The 25,963-nt window shown below is 35.7% G+C and overlaps 1 protein-coding gene across 8 annotated transcripts in view; it reads right to left on the bottom strand.

Annotated features, from left to right (window-relative positions):
• UTRN (utrophin) overlaps positions 1–25,963 on the bottom strand; it is a 550,217-nt gene that overhangs the window by 261,779 nt on the left and 262,475 nt on the right. For all 8 annotated transcript variants that reach the window (XM_024747877.1, XM_024747875.1, XM_024747874.1 and 5 more), the window contains 7 exons: positions 22,068–22,256; positions 21,025–21,197; positions 13,010–13,160; positions 11,610–11,785; positions 7,443–7,578; positions 5,603–5,752; positions 2,224–2,299 (listed from right to left, as the gene is read on the bottom strand). In XM_024747877.1, the coding sequence (XP_024603645.1) occupies positions 2,224–2,299; positions 5,603–5,752; positions 7,443–7,578; positions 11,610–11,785; positions 13,010–13,160; positions 21,025–21,197; positions 22,068–22,256 (1,051 nt within the window). The remainder of the gene's footprint in view (positions 1–2,223; positions 2,300–5,602; positions 5,753–7,442; positions 7,579–11,609; positions 11,786–13,009; positions 13,161–21,024; positions 21,198–22,067; positions 22,257–25,963) is intronic.

Below are 25,963 nucleotides of genomic sequence, written 5' to 3'. Positions count from 1 at the left end.
ACCACAAATAAAAATTTTAAAAGCCACAGTTTAAGGGAGAAGGTATTTGCAATGCACATTCCAGACAAGGAATTAGTAACAAAAGTAGTTTTTTCAAACTCAAAAAAAACATCAACCGGGCTTCCCTGGTGGCGCAGTGGCTGAGTCCGCCTGCCGATGCAGGGGACACGGGTTCGTGCCCCGGTCCAGGAAGATCTCACATGCCGCAGAGCGGCTGGGCCCGTGAGCTACGGCCGCTGAGCCTGCGCGTCCGGAGCCTGTGCTCCGCAACGGGAGAGGCCACAACAGTGAGAGGCCCGCATACCACAAAAAAATAGAAGACCCAACACAGCCAAAAATAAATAAATTTTAAAAAAGCAGTTTCTTCAAAAAAAAAAATCAACCAACAATCCACAGAAGAGGAAATAAGAAAGACAATAAACATATTTTTAAAAGGCTCAAGCACACAGGTAATTGAGGAAATGCAAATTAAAATGAAGTGTCCTATCTCCACAGGTCACAGGTTCCAAATGTGATGTCTGGGGAGCTCTGGGTCCCTAGAGACCCTTCCAAGGGGTGTGGATGCCACAACTACGATCGTCATCATAATAAGTTATCTGCCTCTTCCTACTCATTCCTTCTCAAATGTAGAGTGGCGTTTTACTCAAGGCTACATGACGTATGATATCACAATAGAGCGAATGAAGAAGCAGATACAAGAATCCAGGTGTCTTCTCTTATGGCAGAAATTTAAAGATTTTCAAAAATGTAATGTCATATCACTTTTCTAATTTTTTTTGTTTTGGGAAATATACTTTCTTATGTTAATATCTTATGAAATATATTTTATTAACAGCATGCTTTTTATTATTGTTATTTTAACAACTTAACAAACAACTTTTGAAATTTCTCGGTTTTACTTTCTAATTAGGTAAATATTGATAGACATAACTCACACAAACAAAAGGTCTTTGGGGGTAATCAATAATTTTAAAAAGCATACAGCGGTCCTGGGAATAAAATGTTGGAGTGCTGTAAACAACGTAGAACAATGAGAAGCCTCACATTCAGCTGGTGGAAGGGTAACCTGGAACAACTCTAGGCAGCAGCTAGCAAAGTAAAGTTGCCCGTATTCACCACGATCACCCCAGTGATTCACCACCACATACCCTAGAGAACAGCTCATGCATCATTCTGCCCGATCCTCACTGTCACTTTTTGTGCTTCTAAAAAATTGAAAACAACCTAAATATTCATTCACTGTTTCACCAAATATCTATTAAGAACTTATAATGTGCAAGGCACTTGACTAGATGCTACAGGTATGGGAATGTGTAAGACAAAGGCCTTGACCTCGCAGAGTTTGCATTCTGGTGGGGGTGAATGGATATACGCCACGAAGTAAAACCAATGCAAGAAGTTGGAGAGAAACAGGATGTATCTTGGAGAGAGACGGGATGTATCTGACATAGGGTGGTCAGGTCAGGAAAGGCCCATCTAAAAAGGGAATATTTGAGAAGAGAACGAACGAAGTGAGTGTGTGAAACATGCAATATCTGAGGGAAGGACATTTGGGTAAGAAAGAAAGAAGAAACAGCAAGCACAAAGACCATAAATGGAAATGTTCTTGGCATGTTAGAAACAGCAAGAAGACCAGTGTGTTTGAGGCAGAATGAACAAAGGAAAAAGTGATAAGAAATGGGATTACAGAGACAGGTAGCAGACAGATCATACATGGTCTTCTGGACCATGATAAGATTGGAGAACTCACCTATGTATGATGGAAGTGATTAAAAGATTGAAATCAAAGGAGTGACATCAAACCTGTTTCTAAAGCATCACTTAGCTGCTATCAGAAGAACAGATTATCGAGGAGTGGTAAGATAAGAACAGAATCAGGACAGTGAGTTAGCAGAATTGCTCACTTCAAAATGTCCCCAGAAAACTATTTTCCAGTGTCCTCACCTTGCCTCTTCCCTTGCCTCCAGCAGCATCTGGTTCTACTCTGGTCCCAGGAAAGGCTAAAAGGCTCACCTCCCATGAGAGGGAATGCCTTGCACACACTGGGCAGTGAAATATGTCTTGTGTTTAGAGAAGATGTTCTTTTCAAATGATTGAAAGCAGAATAAGAAATCACAACTGCATTGTGTTTTAAATAAGTTTTTCTAATTCACATACAATGCTTGTAATCATAAAATTTTGTTATGTACAAAAAATTTTGTAAAGAAATAAACTGTATCTTACCAGCAATTCTTGTCTGAGCAACAGAACAGGGTTCCTGGATGTGTTCCTTCAGCGCACTAGGCACTTCTCTGCATATCTAGAGCATCAGGCCAAACAGAAAGAGAAGGATAGTATATAAATAAAGACGATTATATATTCTGAAGAGGAAGCGTTCTTCTGAATGATAATGCCGCCGCTTTCCTCCCCCTCAGTGCCTAAGCTTCTGTGTCCACTTTCACTAGCCACTATCCACTGCAGTCTTGCTTGACCCCCAGCTCCACCAGCATCAAGAATGTCATCCAGTCCTTAACTGCCTTGCCCCTTTGCAACATTTAATGCTGCCACTCCCTCTCCCTTGAATTTTGTTAGTATTCTACAATCTTGATTTTACTCCCACCTCTCTGACTGATCTTCTAAGTGTCCTTCCCCAGCTCATTTTCCTCTGCCCATCCACCAAATACCAACATTCTACAGGGTAGGATTTTTGGTCTTCTAACCCTCGATACTGGCCTCTCTCCCTGGGTCCTGGTTTCTAATGGTTTCACTTATCACGCGGAGTTTTAAGAGGCTGAAGACTTCTCAAAACGTATCTTCAGTCCAGCTTTCCCTGTCAACTGTACATTCAGACGTGTCCAAGTATGGATTCATCACCTGCCTCCTTGACACTCTCTTCACAAAGTTGTCTAATGACTCTCTTTTTCCAGATCAGTTACCCTGATCAGGATGGTGGGCTTTGCTCAGAGGAGTTACGTGATGTCCTGATGTCCTAAGCATATCCATCCTTGGGTTCGCTCCATCCATCTCTGTGGTGCAGCTATAGTGATCTTTCAAAATGTAACTTGTTTAAAACCCATCAATAGTTTCCCACTGCTTTCAAGGTGGTGAAATAGCTTCAAGACAGAACTTGAATTCCTTGTGATGCATGGTGAGGCCCCCAGGTCTCTGCAAGCATCTCTTGTCCTTCCAATTCATATTGAGCTACTTCCAGGACCCAGATTCACTCTCTGTCCCCTCTAGACCCTTTCACTTACTGCTTCTTTTCCCTGCAATGCCTTTTCCTCCATTCTCCATCTGACCAATACTCATTCATCTTTTATCATCTTAGCTTGGATATAATCTCCACAAACTTTTCCAGGGTTATCACCCAAAGCCAGGTAGGTGCCCTACCTTTATGTCCCCACGGATACCTCTTTGTTATAATTGTTTATCTACTTGTCTCACCCACAATAAGCTCTTTGGGTTAGAAGCATTTTCATGCTTTACTGTATTCCTAGCTCTTAAAATGGTGCCTGGCATAAAATGAGAGTCTGATAGAAACCTAATAAGTGAATGAATAAAAGCATGAATGAATGAAATATCTCAGATTAGTATTTCTTAAAATGTATTTGTTGAAATTCTCTACAGAGTAAGCATTGCTTCGTCTTAGACATTCGTAATTCACATAATTAGTGTAAAATCTATGTGAAGTCCTGTGATAAAGGAAGGTTTGGCTCTGTCTAACATCGTGCTCCCAAAGTGACCACCATACCCTATTCTACACAATACCCATTGACATCCTCTGTGTTAAATAAATACATGTGCTCTGATTGAATATGCACACGCTGAGTCTGGCATGTTTGACACAGGGCCAACAAGTCTGGAAAGCAGCACAGGGAGAGAGAGTAGCAGATGAAGTCAGAGAGATAACAGGAAGCCAGAACATGATGAACCTAATAAGTCACAGTGAGGACTTTGGCCTTTACTCTGAATGTGATGGATACCATTAGCAGGCTTTGTTCAGGGGAGTTACTTAAACTGAGTTATGGGGGGGTTTTGGGTTTTTTTTTTCCTGTAGTACGCGGGCCTCTCACTATTGTGGCCTCTCCCGTTGCGGAGCACAGGTTCCAGACGCGCAGGCCCAGCAGCCATGGCTCACAGGCCCAGCCGCTCCACGGCACATGGGATCTTCCCGGACCAGGGCACGAACCTGCGTCCCCTGCATCAGCAGGCGGACTCCCAACCACTGTGCCACCAGGGAAGCCCCTGAGTTATGTTTTAACAAATACTTTGGCTGCTTTCTTGAGAAGAGACTGACAAAGGGAAAAGGAGGAAACAGGAAGAGTAGTGAAGTGGCCATTGTAGGAATCATACAACAAGAGATGACGGTGGCTTGAAACAACTTAGTGGCCACGGGGTAGTGAGAAATGCTCAAATTTATGAAGTTTCGCAAACCTAAGAAAAGCCGAAAGAATTGCCCAAGGAACACCCATGTGCCACTCAATATGTACAATTGTTAAAATTTTGCTGTATTTGCCTTATCATGTATCTAGTCATCTAGCCATCCATTCAAACCATCCATCAAAGAGACAGGTATTTTGAAGGAGAAGCTGATGATAGTGACTCCAAGGTTTACGTGTTTGTTTGTTTTTAATTGAGATATAATTCACATGTCATAAGACTGAGTCCAGGGTTTTTGGCATAAAACACAATAAGGATGTAATTACCAGTAACTGAGGTGGGAGAAGTATACTAAGGCACAGGAGGGAGGTGGAGATCAGGAGTTTGACTTTGTATGTTAGTCTGAGATACCTATTAGACACTGAAGTGAAGATGCCGAACAGGCAGCTGTGATGAAGTCTAGATAATGAGAGAGTCCAGGCCAGAGATACAGATGTGTGAGTCATCAGTAACAGTAACTCATCAAGACGGTAATTCTCAAGCAGAGAGGCTAGATCAATAAAGCACCTAAATCATTAGATATAGAATGAGTGCTATCATTTTAAAAGGATAGAGAGGTAGGAAAATGACTGATATGGGACCTATTCAAACCAGGGCAGAAACATATCCATTCAATGCCCCAGACAGACCTCACACTCTGTTATGGTATGTACCCAAGCCAAAATATACAGAAATCTATTACTTTATCTACCTCTGTTTCAACTGCAAAAAAAGTAACAGTATGAGAGAAAGGACTTTATCTTAGTCATATTTGTAGCCACATACCATTACATCCCACGTGGAACCTAGTAAATACGTGTTGAATGAATAAAACCATTAAAAATAAATCTACGTATGTGAAAACTCACATGCAACAGCACAAAGTTATTTTAATGCTTTCATTTTCAGAGTATAATTATTAGCACTCTATTGCCTAATTCTAATATATACTCATTATTTAATATAGTATATAATGTATAAATCTCCTAGGCCAAAAAAATTCCATGTAAAATAAGTATTCTTTGAGAACATATGCTTCCATCCATGACAGATGAAAAAAATATAATTATCAATATTAGTAAGCATTAATAAAATGTGCCCATATTTGGGTATACTTAAAGGTAAAACAGTTGCCTGGTTCCACTTCTTTAACAACAAAATCAGTAAACATGAGGAAGGTGTCGCAGTAATTCTTAACACACACCTTATTCCATGTCGAATTTACAGTTCTCAAGCTTTCTGAAATTTTTTCTCTTTCATGTAAACTCAGACTTTTATCTGAAAGCAGTTCTAATTCAGTTCTATTCAGCCATTTGAGTTTTTCAGCTTGATCATCCATCTCCTGGATTAAGTCCTGAAGGAGTCAGAAGAGGGGTATGGTTAAAAGGTTGTCATACCAGGAAAAGATCAAGAACTGTATTAGGAATCTCTTTGGGAAATACAGCAAGTTCCCTACACATGAACCTTCAAGTTGCGAACTTTCAAAGATGCGAACATGCGTGCCAGCCCCTGTGTGCCAGCTGTTGTACTGGACTACTGTACTTTTCAAGGTACTGGACTGTAAAGATTAAAAGTGTTTTCTTTATTTTTTGTGTTTGTTTTTTATGTACATATTATCTGTGTGAAAAGTATTATAAACCTATTTCAGTACAATATTATATAGCTAATTGTGTTAGTTGGGTACCTAGGCTAACTTTGTTGGACTTACAAACAAATTGGACTTACAAATGAGCTCTCGGAACGGAACTCCTTCGTATGTCAGCAACTTATTGTACTCCTATAAATGTGGACCTTTAATTTCTTAAATGGAAATAAACTTCTAAGAAGCCTGAACTTATCTTAACAAACTGTAACTAATTTGGGAATGACCTCCCACCTTCAGTGTGCATTGTGTGTACATGAACTACTACCCCTGACCCCCTGTCTCTTAACAGGGTCATATTATATCATATTTACATCGACAATTTAACATTCTGTTCTTTGCTAATAAAATTATATCTATTCTAATGAAAGGCCAAAAAAACCCCAGAAACAACAGGAGCATTTTATGCATGCATCTCTACCTTATCTCTACCTACCCTAATATACTGTCCCATCCCCTGTGACTGCCCCCAAATTGTTTACAAAAGGCATATTCCAAGAAAACTATTGAAATTTTTAGATAAGACAGGAGCAAGTTTGTTAGATATTTGTCACATTTTGAAAAGAAAACTTAATAATTGTTTGCCATGTATTTTTCATCAGTATTAAAAGTTTCTTTCCCACAATACCTCAGTCATACTCCTTTAGAAAAAATCTCTTATCAGATTAGTGGGTATCCTTTTAGGTATACTTTGTTGCACACAGATGTGTGTATCCACACTCACACACAATTTTTTTTGTTTAGTAAAAATGTGAGCACATTATGCTTATTGTTCTACTACAAGTACTTTAATTCTTAGCACAAAAATATAAAATTTGTGGATATAAAAATGTATGGATATTTGGGTATATGAACATATCTATATACTTTTATGTATTTTTATATGTTGTATACCTATACAACTATATACAATTCTTGCTGGTTGCAGATCAACAAAGAAAATTTGATTAATACAACCGTGACACTAAGTCCATAGTAAGCTGCAGTGAGTTACTCTCAACTCACTTTGAGTCTTCTTGTAGGACTCAAGTTTTATAGATAGTAATCAGTAATTATCTTCTAAGTCCCAAAGCAAAAACCTATACTTCCCAGCATTATTATATTCTAAAATGATGATGTCTGTTTAAAATATTCCAAAAACCTTTGGTCCAATACTGAGACCACATGACTTATTACTTTTATGTGTGTGAAGCCTTACCACTGCAAGAATAAAATGACAGCTGCTTTTTAAAATTAAAATTAAAAAAAAAAAAAGATATTCCTCTTTAAAGTTCACCACATTTACCACAAAGGACAAAGTTTCTTCCCCTTTTCTTCTTCAGTCATGCAGTATCTTATTTGCAGTGAAAATATTCATGCATCAAAAAGCACTGGCAAATATAGAGACAAATAAACCACTTACCGTTAATTCTTGCAGGTTTTCTTCCAGCTCAGTGGTTGATCTTTTTTGCACAGCATTCTCGGCCTTTGTTAACCAACAGATAATCTCATCTAGTCTTTTTCTATAATCCATCACCTGCTTACTTTCTCCTTTTAACCTAAAAGATTATATTATTGAAAAATACTGAGAAAAAATATCCAGTTAACTAGAACATTATATATTTGCATTAGATATTCTGACTAAATATGTCATACACACAAAATAATTATTGTAATATGTATTAATTATTTTAATATGTATTCGTAAATGAGTGTTAATAGTAATACATATGTTCCGCAATACCAAAGATTATTTGCAAACATAAGAATAAGATTTCTTCCTTCATTAAATTAAAAAACATTAAAACTAAATAATGTTGTCTTCTCTCATAGTGAAAACCTATATAGAAATTTAATACAAAGGACTTATTTTAAGCTAGATACCACTGTACAACATAATGGAGGTTTTAAAAAGAAAACATGAAAAATGTCTTTATCTAAAATAATTAAGGAAAAATACATAATTCTTTATGAGTACTCCATGGATATAGAAAAGTATCATTATATGACATATTATTCACGTTAGGCTGCAACTATTACTCTACTTTATTCATAGGAAAGAAAGAACAAGGCAAGATACTGAGAATGGGAAATTTTTACAAATTTTCTTTTCTTTTACAAGAAAGACAAGAAAAAACAGAAATTTGATTAGCTCATTAAAATAAGTATTATATTTGAATAAAGCACTAAGTTCTAAAAAAAAATCTAGAAAAAACAAAGTCAAAGTTTTAAAGGCTATAAGGAAACAAATAGTCATATGAATATAAAAAAAACTGCCTCAATTACATCTTTTTAATGTTATAAGAATAACATTTATAATTATATAAACCATCTGTCAAAAGATGAGAATATGACTAGAACTCATATGACAAACAAGATTATGTATTTTTAAGAAAGAGTTTGAAAGCTATTTAGAGCTTGGTGGTGGTATCATTTTTATAGCTGCTGCTATTAGCTGCTGGTTTAAAAATAGAAAGCAATTTTTTAAATGAATTACATTATGTCATCCCTAATAAGAATTTACATTTTTTATGGCTATGACTTTTTCTTTTTAATCACAAATAAACTATTTTAATGTTTAAAAAACTGATAAGGGAAAGGGGGGAGGAATAAAATAGGAGTTTGGGATTAACATATACACAATACTATATACAAAATAGATAACCAAGAAGGACCTATTGTATAGCACAGGGAACTATGCTCAATATTTTGTAATAACCTATAAGGGAAAAGAATCTATCGATAAAAAAGAATATATATATATATAAACTGAATCACTTTGTGGCACACCTGAGACTCACACAATACAACATTATAAATAAACTATTCTTCAATTAAAAAAAAATTAATGACAATCACTACAAAATCACAAGTTTTCATTTTTAAGTATCCATCAGGAGAGAACACTGCTTCAAGATTTAAAAAAATAAATAAATAAAGCAATAGTACAAATTGTTTAGACTACCAGTACCAAAACAGGTAATTTACCCTCTGTATGGAAGAGTCTTTAAATAACAACTTTGGAAACAACTCAAATACTACTATAGACCTTGTGTTTCAAAAAAAAAAAGTTGTAATTTAAATTTCCAATGTTTCATAATCATGACTAATTTCGTATTTTGAAAATATATCTATGAAGAAAACTAACATTACCAAGTAATTTCAATAAGACGTATTTGAGTCACACAAAATTTTCATCTGCAAACTAGCTAAATATAATCTACATTTTAAATGTTATCACTAAGTAAAAACAAGTTATAAATTCACGTTCAAACAGTAGGTAACAATTGCTCATTAAGGAATAACACCATAAGTTGCTGAACTGTGTAAATATTTAATGACTGGCACTCAAAACAAAAATAAATTGAGCTGTGTGTTGTTTCTCAATGACTGATAACAGTACACATAATAAGCCCATAAAATTGCAAGGTGGCCCCAATTTGAGATAAATTACAACCTGAAGTAAAGTTAAACATGAATTTATGAAAACAAATATTGTTTTAGTTAAAATACAAGATGCTGGACAAGAGATTCATTATTCTTTTCTCTTCCAAAAATTGAGCAAAACATGTATTAGCTTCACCTTGTTAGTCCCAGGAGCAATAATTACCACATTCCACAGAGAGCCATTTGAAATTGATTAGGGGAATACCTGTAGTTATTGTTAATGCTATGCCAGCAGGTACATCTTTTTCCTTAAGACCTGAGAGAGAGATCATTTTCAAGCTAGAAGGACTCTCCCTGCCGACTCACTACCATGGCACATAAATCGTATGGGACCTCAGCTTCCAATCCTGCCCCTGGTCCCCTGAAGCCTCCTCACCATCCAACCTTCACAGATTTCTTACCTGGCCAGACTATTTAATGCCTCCCACCTTGTCTGTTCTGTGCCTTTTCCCTACAAGACCATCCGTAAGGGGAATTTATGGAAATTTGCTGTAAATGCTTCAAAACCAGCTTCAGGATCCCTCCCCTGCGATGCCTCAATTCCACAATCCATCACCCCTGTGTCTGTGACAACACTCTGTCTTCTTAATAATGTGTCATTTAATCACATCAGATCATTTTTTCCTTTAAACATTTTCTTTATCTTAGTCTCTCTGAGTTCCTTAGTCATTCGTGTTTACTACGAATAGTCAGAGAATAATACTTTTTACAAACACCGTCTCCTTTAGTCTTCATGACACTCCTCTAAGAAGATATCCTAGTTTTCATTCACAGGGGAGGAAACTTGGCCAGCGAACTCTGAGGTCTTCCCAAGTTTTACAGGCGTAGTATTTAAGAGCATAAGTTAGCACTGTCACTAATTTTCTGTGAGTCCCTAGACAAGTTACTTAACCTCTACTCTCTGAGCCTCAGTTTCCAAAGCTGTACAATGGGTCTGAACAGTTCCCTCAGAGAGTAGTTGTGACGATTAAATGAGGCCAAACCCTGTCTCTTCCACATGGCAACCTCTCAACCAAGACACATAAACTATGATTTGACTCCTACCAAAACACACAAAATAACAGATGATGTTATTTTATAAAAAGCAGCCATAAGCCAAATATTCAAAGTTCAATATTTTATGTCATACTATATACTTGATAAAGTATTAGATTAGCCTTTAACATAACAATAGCTTATCACTAAATTACCACCATTTTCTCTTAAACCTTTAAAACTGGAGACTAGAACTGGAACAAAAATTACGGGTTGTCTATATACTCCCGAAAAATTAATATAGTGAGCCCCTACTTTCAAAATCTGTCTTAAATGGAGCACACTAAATAAATATGCCACCTTTTTTAAGAGTTAAAATTAGCAGGAAAAAGATTACCTGGGACTTTTTAACCCGAAACTATCATTAACCCGCTCCCCCCAAAAAAGGCCATTAATGAGATGAAATGTATTAAGTAGGAACCATCCATTAAAAATTGTCTCAAAACATAACTTCAAATAACTGTACAGTAATATATAAAATAATATGTGTAATGTTGAGTATTATATTCACTGGTAATCAAACGTGTTTGTAATCAGAAGACACCCTAATAAAATCTGGGGCATTGTAACATAATCTGACATAAAAACGCACAACGATACATTATATTTATTATGGCACATAAATGAGGAACTGTACTATGTGCTCAGCACTGACATATAAGGTGTAGGACACCCTTCACAACAAGAACTACCGAGTGAGAGGGATTACTCATGAAGACCCGGAGGCCTAGTCAGGAAACGAGTGAGGGAGAGGCCTGACCCTGAATCCAGATCTTCAGACTGGGAGTCAAGAGTGTTCCTCCACCTACTTCAAGTTTCTGCCACATAGTCGCCATGTCATAATAAACAGGAAAAAGAGAAATAAAGGGTTTTTTTGACATGCATGATATCTGAGTAGAAAAGTAAGACTACAGACAGCCTAAAGACACAGAAAGAGACAATGTCCTAAAAATACAGAACATGGACATTGGAGGTCTTAAATGTCAATAAAACTCCTATTGTATTAACATCAGACAATAAAAGAACCTGGAACTCATTGGGTCGTATCTCAAAAGGCTCTGCCCAAATACCTTCCCCCCATGCCCTCGAATTATCACGGCTAAATCACCTTGGCCGCCGATCCTTCACTTCTGCAGCGATCGCACCCCAGCGTTGGTTTAAACCTGCCAGCTTGTCCTTCAAGAAGCTTCCATCTGTTGGGGAGAGTTTCTGTACAATCCCATCCCCAGTTCTGTTCAGTGCTGCAAAACTGGGCTGGTGGCTGCCGATGCCCTCCTCGAGCTCCTGTGACAGAGAACAACTCAAGATTAACTCCACTTCTAAACTAAACTGTTCTGAGGTAATGAATCCACCCAGGAACCATTGGTGTGGTGTCAATTTAAGTGTTAGAGAAACAAAGCCCTGGAAGGATATTTTACGTATATGAAAAAGGCATTTTTAACACTTCAATTACATTTCATTGAACACATTAAATGAAATCTATTTTGAAATCTAACCCACTCTCATGAACGTCATCAGGCAAGATAGAGTGGAAGAGGACAGCCTAATAACATAAATCCCTGCTGTTTACATTGACGCATAAGCGTCAATCATGTTTGATTGAAGTGAATTGCCTATCTCCTATACACGTGCTGGAAAGTGTCTCTTAAAAAAATTTTAAACCCTCTACCCCTATATACCATTACGTCCTACCATATATAAGTAACCCTCAATGTGCATTTTACTGAGACATTGCTTCACTGGTCTGTAAATTTTTAAGCAACGGATTAAGAAAGGATATTTTAAAGTCAAATTTAAGCACTTCTCTGTAACTCTAAAAATAAGAAAAAATGCATTAACATATTTATGAGAAAAATAAAAGCATTTTCTAACTCCTCAGAAGCCTTCTACATAAAATATATTTTAAAAATTTTATAAAAGAGAAAATATTTTCAACAATGGTAAATTGAAATGTTGCTTGCTTTCAACCATTATTTTTAACAACCCATTATTATCAGCAGAACTGATTTAGCTATTGTGTTATATTTTCCCAAGACTGAATTAGACTTACATGAGCAGCTGTCCTGATATAGCTCAAGAATAATATACTTTTATCACAATGATCAATGATACAAAGAAACATAAGATGCCTAAGTGTTTAAGTATAGAAAACAGAGGTGAGGTATGCAGATATCGTTCTGGCCTTGATGCAGTCTTGAGTACAAAATTTTACAAGTGTTATTCTAAACATAAAATTTTTAAAATAAAATTGTTTTTCACATATTCCACTAAAGAGTATTTTTTTATTTAAATTTCTTTAAAATCCTAATTAAAAATTGAAATAACCATTTTCTCTTAAACCTTTAAAACTGGAAACTAGAACTGGAACAAAAATTATGGGTTGTCTATATACTCCCGAAAAATTAATATAGTGAGCCCCTACTTTCAAAATCTGTCTTAAATGGCACATACAAAATAAATATGCCACCTTTTTTAGCAGATCCTCATTCTCTGACAGAAAGCACTCACCTGCTGATGTATCCTGGCTTTCTCTAAGTCCAGGCCACCATCTGGAGCAAAAGTATCAGCCAGCAACTCTTCAGCTTCCGTTATCCACTGTGTGAGGTCATTGAGGTCACAATGGAACTGTCTCCATTCTTCCACAGCCCTATCAAAATAACTAGAGGACAACAAACAAAATAAAATAGGTTTCCCAACTTTCCAGGACCGTCTAGAAGCAATTTTCTAAAATGAAAATTCAAACCTCATTTAAACTGAAAGCCTCAAAATGAGTGAATTCACAGCTCACTGCTCTTTAAGACCAGTTTCCGTAGTGGATTACAGTTAATGATTCCTCTTAGAGAAACATGCATCATACCAAGAGCAAAGCAATCTGCATACACCACCCCACCCCCCATATTCGTGCACACATACACATACACTAGGCAGCGTTTTAACTGAAAAGACAGCCTTCTCTGGCTTGGAAAATCAAGATAGATTAGCTGCAGGCATGCTAACCCACCCAACTTTAAACACTTAACATTTCAAACACCATGAAGTGTAAAATATGATTAATTACTCTATTCTCTTAGGAAAAAAATAGCGTGTTTTACTTCCAGAACACTTAGTTCCCAGCTAGAACAAAACCCAAAAGGCCAAAACACTTCAAAATTTCCTTGCAGTATACTGTTGGTGGGAATGTAAATTGATACAGCCACTATGGAGAACAGTATGGAGGGTCCTTAAAAAACTAAAAATAGAACTACCATACGACCCAGCAATCCCACTACTGGGCATATACCTGGAGAAAACCATAATTCAAAAAGAGTCATGTACCACTATGTTCATTGCAGCTCTATTTACAATAGCCAGGACATGGAAGCAACCTAAGTGTCCATCGACAGATGAATGGATAAAGAAGATGTGGCACATATATACAATGGAATATTATTCAGCCATAAAAAATTGAGTTATTTGTAGTGAGGTGGATGGATCTAGAGTCTGTCACACAGAGTGAAGTAAGTCAGAAAGAGAAAAATACCATATGCTAACACATATACATGGAATCTAAAAAAAAAAAGGTTCTGAAGAACCTAGGGGCAGGACAGGAATAAAGACGCAGACGTAGAGAATGGACTTGAGGATACGGGGAGGGGGAAGGGTAAGCTGGGACGAAGTGAGAGAGTGGCACTGACATATATACACTACCAAATGTAAAATAGCTAGCTAGTGGGAAGCAGCCGCATAGCACAGGGATATCAGCTTGGTGCTTTGTGACCACCTAGAGGGGTGGGATAGGGAGGGTGTGAGGGAGACGCAAGAGGGAGGAGATATGGGGATATATGTATATGTATAGCTGATTCACTTTGTTATAAAGCAGAAACTAACACACCATTGTAAAGCAATTTTATTCCAATAAAGATGTTAAAAAAAAATTTCCTTGCAGTCTATTATCTCTGTGTTATGGACTGAATTGCATCCCCCCTAATTCATATGTTGAAGCCCTAACCCCCAACATGACTATATTGGAGACAGGGTGTTTAGGGAGGTAAGGTTAAATGAGTTCAGGTGGGTCATTAATCCCATAGGACTGCTGTCCTAATAAGAGGGAGAAACACAAGAGATATCTCTCTCTATGTCTGCCTCTTTCTGCCTCTCTGTCTCTCTCTCTCTTTGCAAGAGCACAGAGGAAAGGCCATGTAAGGTAAGGATACTGTGAGAAGGTGGCCATCTGCAAGCCAGTAAGAGAAGCCTTACCGAAAACTAACTCTTCTAGTACCAGCCTCCAGAACTGACAGAAAATAAACGTCTGTTGTTTAAGCCACCTTGTCTGTGGTATCTTATTATGGTTGCCCTAGCAGACTAACATACTCTGTGCAGGGACTAATCCAGTGTGTCCCATTGACCTGAACACAGCACAGGATGGGAGTGCCTGCAAAGCTCAGGTTAGGCAATGAAACAAAGACTATCAAGACTTCTATTCAAACATAACTCCTTTAGAAATGAGATAAAGCCAAACTCCAGTGCTTGTCATATTTGGAACATATAAGTGTAAAAAAGAAAAGCTCTGTTGGATTGGGATCCTAAAGAATTTCCCTCTGCCTCTTTGTTTAGAGTAGTGGTACCAGGAGAAGTTTAGAAGAGATCTCTGAAATTTTAATGGTTCTACTAAAATGTTTATATAATAAAAAGATAATATTATTATTTTAAAAAATAATAAAATGGTCCCTGACATCGCTAACTCCTAAATAATCTTTATGTTTCCTTCTTCCATGAAAATCACTGAATAAAAATTCCATTAATATTTGTTGAGTGCCCACAGGGAAGCAATGTTCTATTGGGCATAATGAAAATAAGAGCACTTCAAACAAAACACTAAGAGAATATATTAAGACAATCTTCATTAGTCGGCACTCAATAAATATTCATTAAATGAATGGTTCACGGATAGATAGGTATAGGTATACATAGGTAGGTGGATGGGTGAAGTCTTCTATGATGAAACTCAGTTTTAAACACGTTTTAAATGATGGAAAAAGAATGACTGATTAAATTAAGAAGGAAAACTATTCCTGGTAAAAGATGGAATTCTGAGTAAGAATCAGAAAGCTAGGAAGGTAAAGAAGTAAAGGAAATTTTAATCAAGTTTATGTGAAATGAGTGAAGAAAACTTGTTTTTGAGCAAGTACGTATATGGTATTAGAAATTAGGCCAACTGGAGAACACTGTTAAAAAGCTTCTAAGCTCAAGATAAGAAGTCTGAACTTTGTCCACACAGCAGTGAGAGGCACAAAGAAGATGCAGAGGATAAATTTCTGGGAAGACATTCTTAGGAGAGAAGATACACAAAGATCCAAGGATCTAAGATGAGAAGGAAGAAATAACTGACTTATTTCTCCACTGTTCCACTGTTCGTCTAAGATGGTTCTAAAATTACTTATTAAGGAAAAATATGAAAGCTAATGACATGAACCATTACAAAGGAGGCATAAGGGACTTCTCAAAGAAAGATACCTGTTTATTTTCACGGTATTTATCTTTTACCACAGGCCAACAATCCTTTAAAAATTTTATAAGCAAAACAGCACAGAGACCTGGCATAGACAAATGACTTGGTGGTCACCCAGGTGTCATTATGACCGATAACAGTTATGAAAGCACAGGATATTTGCCATTGCCTCGATGTTCTATGAAAAGAAAAGAATAGAAAGGAGTGCTCACTTGTTGCTTGTAAAAGTGGGCACATAGGAATGAGGAAAAATAAACATTTTAGGATAGGTTACCAAGGTTGGAAGAGAAAAACTAAATAAAAATTAGGAATAAGAATAAGAACATAATCAACTAATACATCCAAGTGCTGGGCTAAAGAAAATAAGAGAGACAACCTCCTAGCAAGTGAAATCTAGTAAACACAGAAAACAAAATAATAAAATAAAAATGTGATAGAGAAGACTTTTCTAACATAAGAGAATACTGCTCTGTGCTCAATTTAAAAAAACTATGGAATAAAGTATTTTCTAAAAAGTTAAAATTTTTATAATCAAGTAAATAGCATGAATATCTGCAATCAACATTACTAATCATAACGTTCTTGAAATTCTGCCACATTAGCCAGATGCTTATATGCAAATAGGATAATTGAAAAAAAGAAGAAAAGTTATCATTATATACAAATGATGTGTCAGTATACTAAGAAAGGCCAAGAAAATCAAATTTATACCCATACTCACAGGCATACACTCACACGCACACGCGCACACACACACACACGCACAAACACATGCAGTGCAGAAAATACAGAAATAAGCTACCATACATCAACTCTACACTAACCAACAATAAGAAAAGCACAAAACTACCAAGTAATAGTCCTGGGGAGAAAGATGCTGACAAATCTTAAAAATCTTACTGAGGACACAGAAAAGGACCCAAATGAGTGAAAGACTACATTTCAAATTCATCATTTTTTCAAAAATTGATTGAGATGACTAAAATTTTACTGGAATAATAAATACAGAAAAAGAATATGAATTTTAATGTTAGAATAATTAGAGAAAATGTACTGTGCTGAATGAAAAAATTAATAATGCTTTAAAAATGAAAACGTTATGGTATTAGACTAAAATTAGACTAAAACTAATGGTGTGAGAAGGCAGAATTAGCAAAATTAAATAAATATGAAGTTGAAATGCCTTTAAGTTTATGGTAAAGAAGTATCACCAACAATAATGGAGAGTTAAATTGTTCAGCAAAAAATATAGAGAAAATTGGTCGTTTATTTAAGAAAAACACAGCAAAATAGAACAGATTAGTGTTTCTTAACTCAGGCTGCATAAAAAAGTGAGCTGGGGAGTGTTTAAAAAGTAGGGATGCATGGCCCCTACTCTTGCTACTAAAGAGTTGCTATTTACAGACATAGAGAACAGACTTGTGGTTGTCAAGGGGGAGGCGGGGAGGGACGGGTTGTGAGTTTGGGATTAGCAGATGCAAACAATTATATATAGAATTAATAAACAACAAGGTACTACTTTATAGCACAGGGAACTATATTGCTAATGGAAAAGAATTTTTAAAAAAGAGTTGGTGTATAGACCCACCAAACTGGAGACTTAAAACAAAATACATATCAAAATAAAATTCAGATGGTTTCGTTTTTACATGTAAATTTTAAACCAAGCAAAATTGTTTTAAATATATATAAATATTTAATTACTCTCACAACGAAAAGGTAATTTATATGCATATAAACAAAATGAAATTACAAAGGAAAAGACATGATATAATTATAGAAAATTAAAATTTCTATATGTCAAAAAACACCATTAACAAAGATAAAGGGTACATGGAAATCTGTGAGTAATTAAGCAATGAACAAAAAATATGAATGGTTAATATTCTTAATATAGAAAAAAGCTTTTGCAAATTAAGAAGTAAATAATAATACTATGATAGAAAAATAAGCACAGAACATGACCTACCCATTAACAGAAGAAATAACACTGGTGCCAATAAACATATGTAAAAATATTGAAATTTTGCTGATAATCAAAGAAACGAAAATCATACTGAGATGCAATCCATCACTATACAACTGGCAAAGGTCTAAAAAAAAATCTGTCAGTGTTAACAAGGGTTCAGTAAGAAGGAAACTTTCACATATGCTGTTGGCAGAGTTATAACGACCAATACTGTGATGCAACCTAGAGCCTTAAAATGTTATTATTTTTTAACAAATTAGTCTTCATCTAATAATCAAGCCTAATTAAAGTCAGAAGTATGCATAAAGCTGTATGTAAGAGGATATTCTCTAAATGTACAGAGAAGTTTTTAAAAATCCATACAAAGAAATACACCAAAAGATTATTAAATGTTACCTTTCCAAGGATTGCATAATCACGTGAAATATGTAAGCTAAGACAAAAAAAAGAAGATGAAGAGCACCATGCCTATTTTTGTGTGTATGTCTCTAAGGTTTTCCGGTATATTTTTCTGTGTTAACATTACTCTTACACTGTAATTTATACTGAGCTATTTCACATCATACTTGACTTTCCATACATACACAGCTACCATCAAAAGTCTTACCAATTTTTGTTTCTACCTGTTAATAGGCCTGGTCAAAAACTAGAAAGAAGGAGGCTCAAAAACATTCTATTAAACTGAAGGTTATTTTTTTTAAAAAGGCTTTGGGGTTATATATGGATTCCAGTTATCTGTAGCTGTCTCTGCTCTTCACTCACATTAATCATCAAGTGTGTGGAGAAACTGAACATTACTGAAAACCCTTTTCAAGATTTTTAAAGAAAATGGACACTATTCAGATACTAAAAATTAAAGGTGCTTCCTTTTCTCCATTGTATATGTTTGCTTTCTTTGTCGTAGATTAATTGTATGTGCGTGGGTTTACTTCTGGGCTCTCTATTCCATACCATTGATCTAAATGTCTTTTTCTGCCAGTACCATACTGTAATGATTACTATAGCTTTGTAATATAGTTTGAAGTCAGAGACCATGATACCTCCAGCTTTGTTCTTCTTTCACAAGACTGCTTTGGCTATTCGGGGTCTTTTGTGGTTCCATATAAATATTAGCATTATGTGTTCTAGTTCTTTGAAAAATAACATGGGTGTTTTGACAGTGATTGCACCGAATCTGTAGATTGCTATGGGTAGTATGGACATTTAACAGTATTAATTCTTCCAATCCATGAACACAGTATACCTTTCCATTTATTTGTGTTGTCTTCACTTTCTTTTATCAATGTCATATAGTTTCCAGAGTACAGGTCTTTCACCTCCTTGATTAAATTTATTCTTAGGTATTTCATTCTTTTAGATGCAAAAGGATTGCAAATGGGATTTTTTTCTTAAAGTTCTCTTTCTGATAGTTTGTTATTAGGGTATAGAAATGCAACCGATTTCTGTACATTAATTTTGTATACTGCAACTTTATTAAATTCATTTATTAGTTCTAGTAGTTTTTGGTGGAGTCTTTAGAATTTTCTATATATACTATCAATCTCTTCAATAAGCACTGTTGTGGAAACTGGACAGGTACATGTAAAAAAATGAAGCTAGACCATTATCTCACACCATATATGAATGTAAATTCAAAATGGATTAAAGACTTAAGTGTAAGACCTGAAGCCATAAAACTCCTAGAAGAAAACACAAGCAGTATGCTTTTTGACATAGGTCTTAGCAATATTTTGGGGGATATATCTCCTCAGGCAAGGGCAACAAAAGCAAAAATATACAAATGGGACTACATCAAACTAAGAAGCTTTTGCACAGCAAAGGAAACCATCAATAAAATAAAAAGGCAACCTACCAAATGGGAGGAGATACTTGCAAACAATATGTCTGACAAGGGGTTAATATCAAAAAATATATAAAGAACTCACACAACTCAGTATCAAAAAATCAAATAATCCAATTAAAAAATGGGCAGAGGACCTGAAAAGACATTTCTCCAAAGAACATATACGAAAGGCCAATGGGCACATGAAAAGATGCTCAACATCACTAGTCATTAGGGAAATGCAAATTAAAACCACCATGAAACATTACCTTGTACCTGTTGCAATGATCATCATCAAAAAGACAAGAGATAACAAGTGCTGGTGTGGATGTGGAGAAAAGGGAACCCTTGTACACTGCTGGGGGGGAATGTAAATTGGTATTACCACTATGGAAAACAGTCTAAAAGATCCTCAAAAAATTAAAAATATAACTACCCTCTGATCCAACAATTCCACCTCTGGGAATAGATCCAAAGGAAACAAAAACACTAACTTGAAAAGATATCTGCACCCTCATTTTCACAGCAGCTTTATTTACAATAGCCAAGATATGGAAGCAACTTAAATGTCCATTGACACATGAATGGATAAAGAAGATATATATAAGAATATTACTCAGGCATAAAAAGAATGAAACCTTGCCATTTCCAACAGCATGGATAGACCAAGAGGGTATATGCTAAGTGAAATAGGTCAGACAGAGAAAGACAAATACTGTATGTTTTCACTTATATGCAGAGCCTAAAAAACAAAAGAAACAAATATAACAAAACAGAAAAATACTCACAGATACAGAGAACAAACTAGTGATTGCCAGAGGGGAGGCGGTAGGGGGAATGGGCGACATATGTGAAGAAGGATTAAGGGGTACAAACTACTAGTATATAATAAATATGTCACAGGGTTGTAATGTACAGCGCAGGGAATATAGTCAATAATATTGTAATAACTTCGTATGGTGCATAAAATGTAAAAATATTGAATCACTATACTGTTTACCTGAAACCAATATTGTAAGTCAACTATACTTCAATAAAAACAAATAAATAAAAGTGCTTCCTTAATTGTTAAAATATTATATATTACATTGCAAATGATCATATATATGTGAGCTGATTCTTTTTTAAGGAACTACATCACAATTTATTAAACAGGGCCTATTACAAGGATTTGAAACATATCCTCACTAATCTTAATGAACTTATAGACCTTTTTAAAAAATTAAATATTCATTTAAACATACCCTTTACGATCATTGTACATTCTATTAATTCTGTCCCATTTTGCATTCAACTGAGTAAGTGTATCCCGGATCTGAATGGCTTCAGGTCCAGAAGCTTCGAGAATAACATCTGGTTGTTTTTCATGAATGATTGCAATCTGCTCTCCAAGTTTGTCCAGTTGGTCTTTGATAGTCTATGAATATATTGTCATTCATTAACAAAATCCAGCAAAGAGATAAAAGAATGGATTCACAGGAGGCCAAAAATTTATATTGAATAAGTTACTTAAAAATAATGAGACATCATAATTGTTGCTTATCAAAACTGGAAACTTTTTAAAAAAATAATACCCTGTATTGGCCAAAGCATGAGGAATGTTACATAATATCCTAATGGTGGGGAAAAAATCCTCACAGATGTTCAAAGTGGCATTTGTACAGGACATATAAAAAGCTTCAATAACATTCTGTAAAGGTAATGAAGTGTTTGAAGCTAGAAATTATATTTTCAAATACCTAATAATACTAATTTAAATGACAGAAATGAGCTATCAAACCTATCAACTCTATCAGCAATTTTATTGTGACTTGATACATAAATGCAATCAAATTATATGAAAGTCTTGATATTAGTTTTGTCAATTAACTGAAAACTTTCAGATCCCTAGTTAACTTACAATCAACATGTCATTCCATACCCAACCACTAGCCAATCTTAAATCGTTATAGGTGGCAAGATAAATGTCAACATTTTACATCAAATGACAATCAAGTTTACGAGAAAGGAATATGGTTTGTGCACGTGTTTGATTTTAAAAAGTCTCTGATGTTGTAAAGCATTAATAACTGTGCACGCTTAAAAATCCATATCTACTTTTAATAAATTAAAAATTTTGACAGTATTTCATTGGTGGATACAGGAAAAATTTATTTTTCATACATATTATTAATTCCTTGGCACAACTGTAAAAGGTTATGGATAATCTAAGTAGGCACAATGACAAATTCCTTGCTTTATTTCTACATCAACTGCAGCTATTCAAATGCAGTGTCTGGATATTTACCTTCAGAGAATCTTCCTGAAAAGAGAAGTCTTCATAGACAACAGAGCTTAGTTCTGGAGTATTAAGTGACAATTCAACATCATCCATGGAAAGTAAAACTTTGTTAATTTCAACCAGATAATCTGTGGGGAGAGGTGGTGAGCTAATTCCAGAAGCGAGCTGACCTGTTCTCTGTTGAATAGGGATTGCCTATAAAGACATGAATAATAATAACACACATCTTTTAAATTATTCCCACAATGAACCGTAGCAAATTGAAAACACAAAAAACAAAGAAAAAAATACTATTTTGTGGAGAAATTCAACACCATGAGCAAAAACTTAAAAACTTGTTTTAATTTTTTTAAATTTGCCCTGCACTGCTATAGAAACCATTAACAATCTCTATTTTAATTTTCATCTGTAGCCTGTTGTTAAAAGGCTTAAATAAGCTGTTAATGCTTGAAAGGTTTTTTTTAAGACTGAAGCCACCTAAATTCATTTAGCAAACAGGAAAACATAACGACTCCTTTCCTAAGTTACTGAAGAAATGAGAATATGCTGCAAATCATAAAATTCTGTATGAAATAAAAATTTTAATACCATTATTATTACACCTTTTTAAAAAAAAATCTCACAATTAGATTAAACACTTCTGGGCCTCACTGGTGAAAAAGTAAATAAGTGAAACATGTATTTGTAACATAACATAACAAATGCAGTAGGGGGTTTAATTAAAATAATATCCAGGCAATCCAGTGTATAATCTTAACCTTTGAGAACAATATTACAAAACATGAATATCCTACATAAGATGATAGATTCTACCATGCTAAATTCAGGCAGATTCTAAACTGAGTGGATAACTTATTTACCCTAGCATAGTATCTCCTGTATCCTCTAATCAGAGCTTTCTAAACAATAAAGTGCTCTCTGGGATAGGCCACTCATCCCTGGGTTCACATCCTTTATGCCTTGATGGCTACCATTTAATAATTGCTGCGTACCGCTTGCAAATGGCCAAAGTACATCCACTCATGAATTAAGTGGTTTCCTTGACACTTTCACCATATTCCTATATTGAACTTTTGAAAAATGATATTCCTCTGCAAACTCAGATGACAGTGAAAATGATCATAAGTACATGTTCACTGAGTTAGTGATCCTGAAAATGGTTACAATTCCTAAATGAAACCAATACCCAAGATTAACAACACTGAGTGAATAATATGTTGTTGAATCTCGAGGTTTGCATTTCTTTGTCTCCTAGAATTTGATAAACTATGACTTTCACCAAATGATGGGCAGTCCTGGATAGCCAGGTGAGAAGCAAACCTATTGATTTTCTGACTTTATCCACAGGCTTGTTTACACTTGACAGTAAAAATAATTATATTATCCTAATGCCACACATTCAAATTTTAGTCAGAAAACATTTCTAGGTATTTAACTATACATCTAAGAAGGCAAACTATATGCTGTATTTTAAGCAAATATAAAAGGATGCTGAAATAAATAATGTGTTCACCCAGAAACCAGTTTTAATAAAAAGATATGAAGTATTCCTTAAAAAAAAATTATTTTTTCAGATTTTAATTTTAAATAGCCCTATTTTTTGGCAGATCACAAAGGGAAGCTCAATTGTTCCTCTTCTTAACTTTAAGGAAAAAGAAAAAGACACAAAGAAAGTATTTACAGGTTGAGAATTCATGTCAAAGGAGTAAAAGAACTGGGACCTATTCTCCTATTTGGCTTTCTCATCTATCAGCCAGGGTCTTGCTCAGACAGCCTCTGTTTTTCCAAGACCAAAAAGGACTCTAGGCCTCCAGCTATTTGATATGTGCTTGTAGGACATTCAACTTTATAGTTCTTTCCTCATTAGCATCACTAAACATCATACACCAGGTTTGTTTTTTTTTTAATCTGCTCTGCCTGCTTACTGGTGACAGCCACTTCTATACCGTAACAACCATACAAGGCCAGGAATTTTGTGCTGCTTCTTCAGTTACACAACAGAGTGTCATTCTGCAAGGTCATATGTATCTGAGTCTTTAGGGTGAACTGGGGAGGTCAGTAGGTATTGTAAGTAGAAAGTTCCAATGTTTTTTTTTTTAAAATCACGTTCATTAATACTGTATTTTTCTATTAATACTATACACATAATCTAGGCTTCCTGAGCCTCCATACTCTTGCTGAAGCAGCAAGTCCATTCAAGATTCAAATATGTGCTTTCTATATTCCCAAAATAGATTTTATCCCTAGACAGTGATCAATCAAAATGCCCTCGGAGAAAACAAAAAAAAAGTCCTCAAGATCTGACCCAGACTTTACTTCTGGATAATTTTATTTTTAAAGAATTCAGCTAGGACACAAAGATACAGATATACTACAAGGTAGCATTAAATGGTACATGATGCACCTCATGTCATATAGCAACCTAAGTTCCAGATAGATTAAAAACTTGATTTTAAATGACACCTTACAAAAATGTTCTAAGTTTTGTTTTTATCAAACCATAGGGAAAACTTGGAACAAAACTGAGTTGAACATCGCCAACTCTCTGGAGGATGAGGACTTTTTAAGAAAATCACAAAGGAAAAACCTAGCCATGTGTGGCTAAACAAAAATTTTAAATGGCTGTATATTAAAGGTAAAATAATTAGAAGATAAAAATCAATAAGATGATATTTTTTATAGCAAATATGACGAGGTTGATATCTTTATTTATGAAGAGCTTGTGCATATTTTAAAATAGTAATACCCTAGTAAACAAATGAGAAAGGGTCATTCAATATATATTTCAAATAAGAAAGAGTCCTTTTTTTAGTTTAAATAAATTCATAATTTTTAAAAAGCCACCTATATCACTTTGTAGGAAAAACCATGTGAAAGGCTCAATGAAAAGGAAAATGATATGCATGAGCCCCTCTGTACCCTCAGGGGAGGCTCTGGAGGTACTTGACCTGAGTCAAGTTCCACATCAGCGGTCCACAACCTTTTTGACACCAGGCACCAGTTTCATGGAAGACAATTTTTCCACGGAATCGGGGGTGGGGGTGGGGGTGGCTCAGGCGGTAACGCGAGTGATGGGGAGCGATGGGGAGCGGCAGATGAAGCTTTGCTCACTCACCCGACGCTCACCTCCTGCCGTGCGGCCCAGTTCCTAACAGGCCAAGGACCACTACAGGTCTGCAGCCTGGAGGCTGGGGACCCCTGATTTACATGAGAAATATAGGACTGAAGAGAAGGAGGCACTGAGGATGGATATGATTTTGGCTGAAACAAATTTAACGTCCCTGCCCTAACATAAACTAGGGACTTTATGATGTGCCAATGTAGGCTCATCAGTTGTAACAAATATACCTCTCTGGTGCAGGGCACTGATATCATGGAGGAGGCTATGTGTGTATTGGGGGTGAGGGGATAAGGGGTATGTGGGAACTTTTTGCTGTGAACCTAAAGCTGCTCTAAAAAATAAAGTCTGTTTTTAAAGAACAAAAACAAACAAGAAATTTCATGTTCCTTCTCAATAGTCTTTGGTTACCCACTGCCTGTCACCACCTCCCATTTTCTCTCTCTTCACCAATCTCCACCATTTCTCCTCTCTCACTCCATTTCTCATTTCCAACCTGAATTCATAAGGAGGTTAATCCAAATGAAAACTAAGTGAGGGGCTTGTGAAAGAATTTTTTCAGCTAAAAACCTTCTCATGCTTTTTGTCAGTGCACACACCACCCAATCCTTCCTATGCCCTTCCCCATCTCCTCCCATCCACATAAATTTTCTCAAATCATTCAACAGGGATAAAATATTGCTCATAGCATGCAGTAGCTCATTGCTCACCCAAAAGAGAAGAAAAGAAAGGAAAGGGAAGGGAAGGGAAGGGAAGGGAAGGGGAGGGGAGGGGAGGGGAGGGA

This window comes from Neophocaena asiaeorientalis, unplaced genomic scaffold, assembly GCF_003031525.2.
Source record: "Neophocaena asiaeorientalis asiaeorientalis breed wild unplaced genomic scaffold, Neophocaena_asiaeorientalis_V1.1 scaffold123, whole genome shotgun sequence".
Taxonomy (NCBI): Eukaryota; Metazoa; Chordata; class Mammalia; order Artiodactyla; family Phocoenidae; genus Neophocaena; species Neophocaena asiaeorientalis.
Note: the sequence above shows the minus strand (reverse complement) of the source record. Positions and strands in the feature narration are given on the sequence as shown.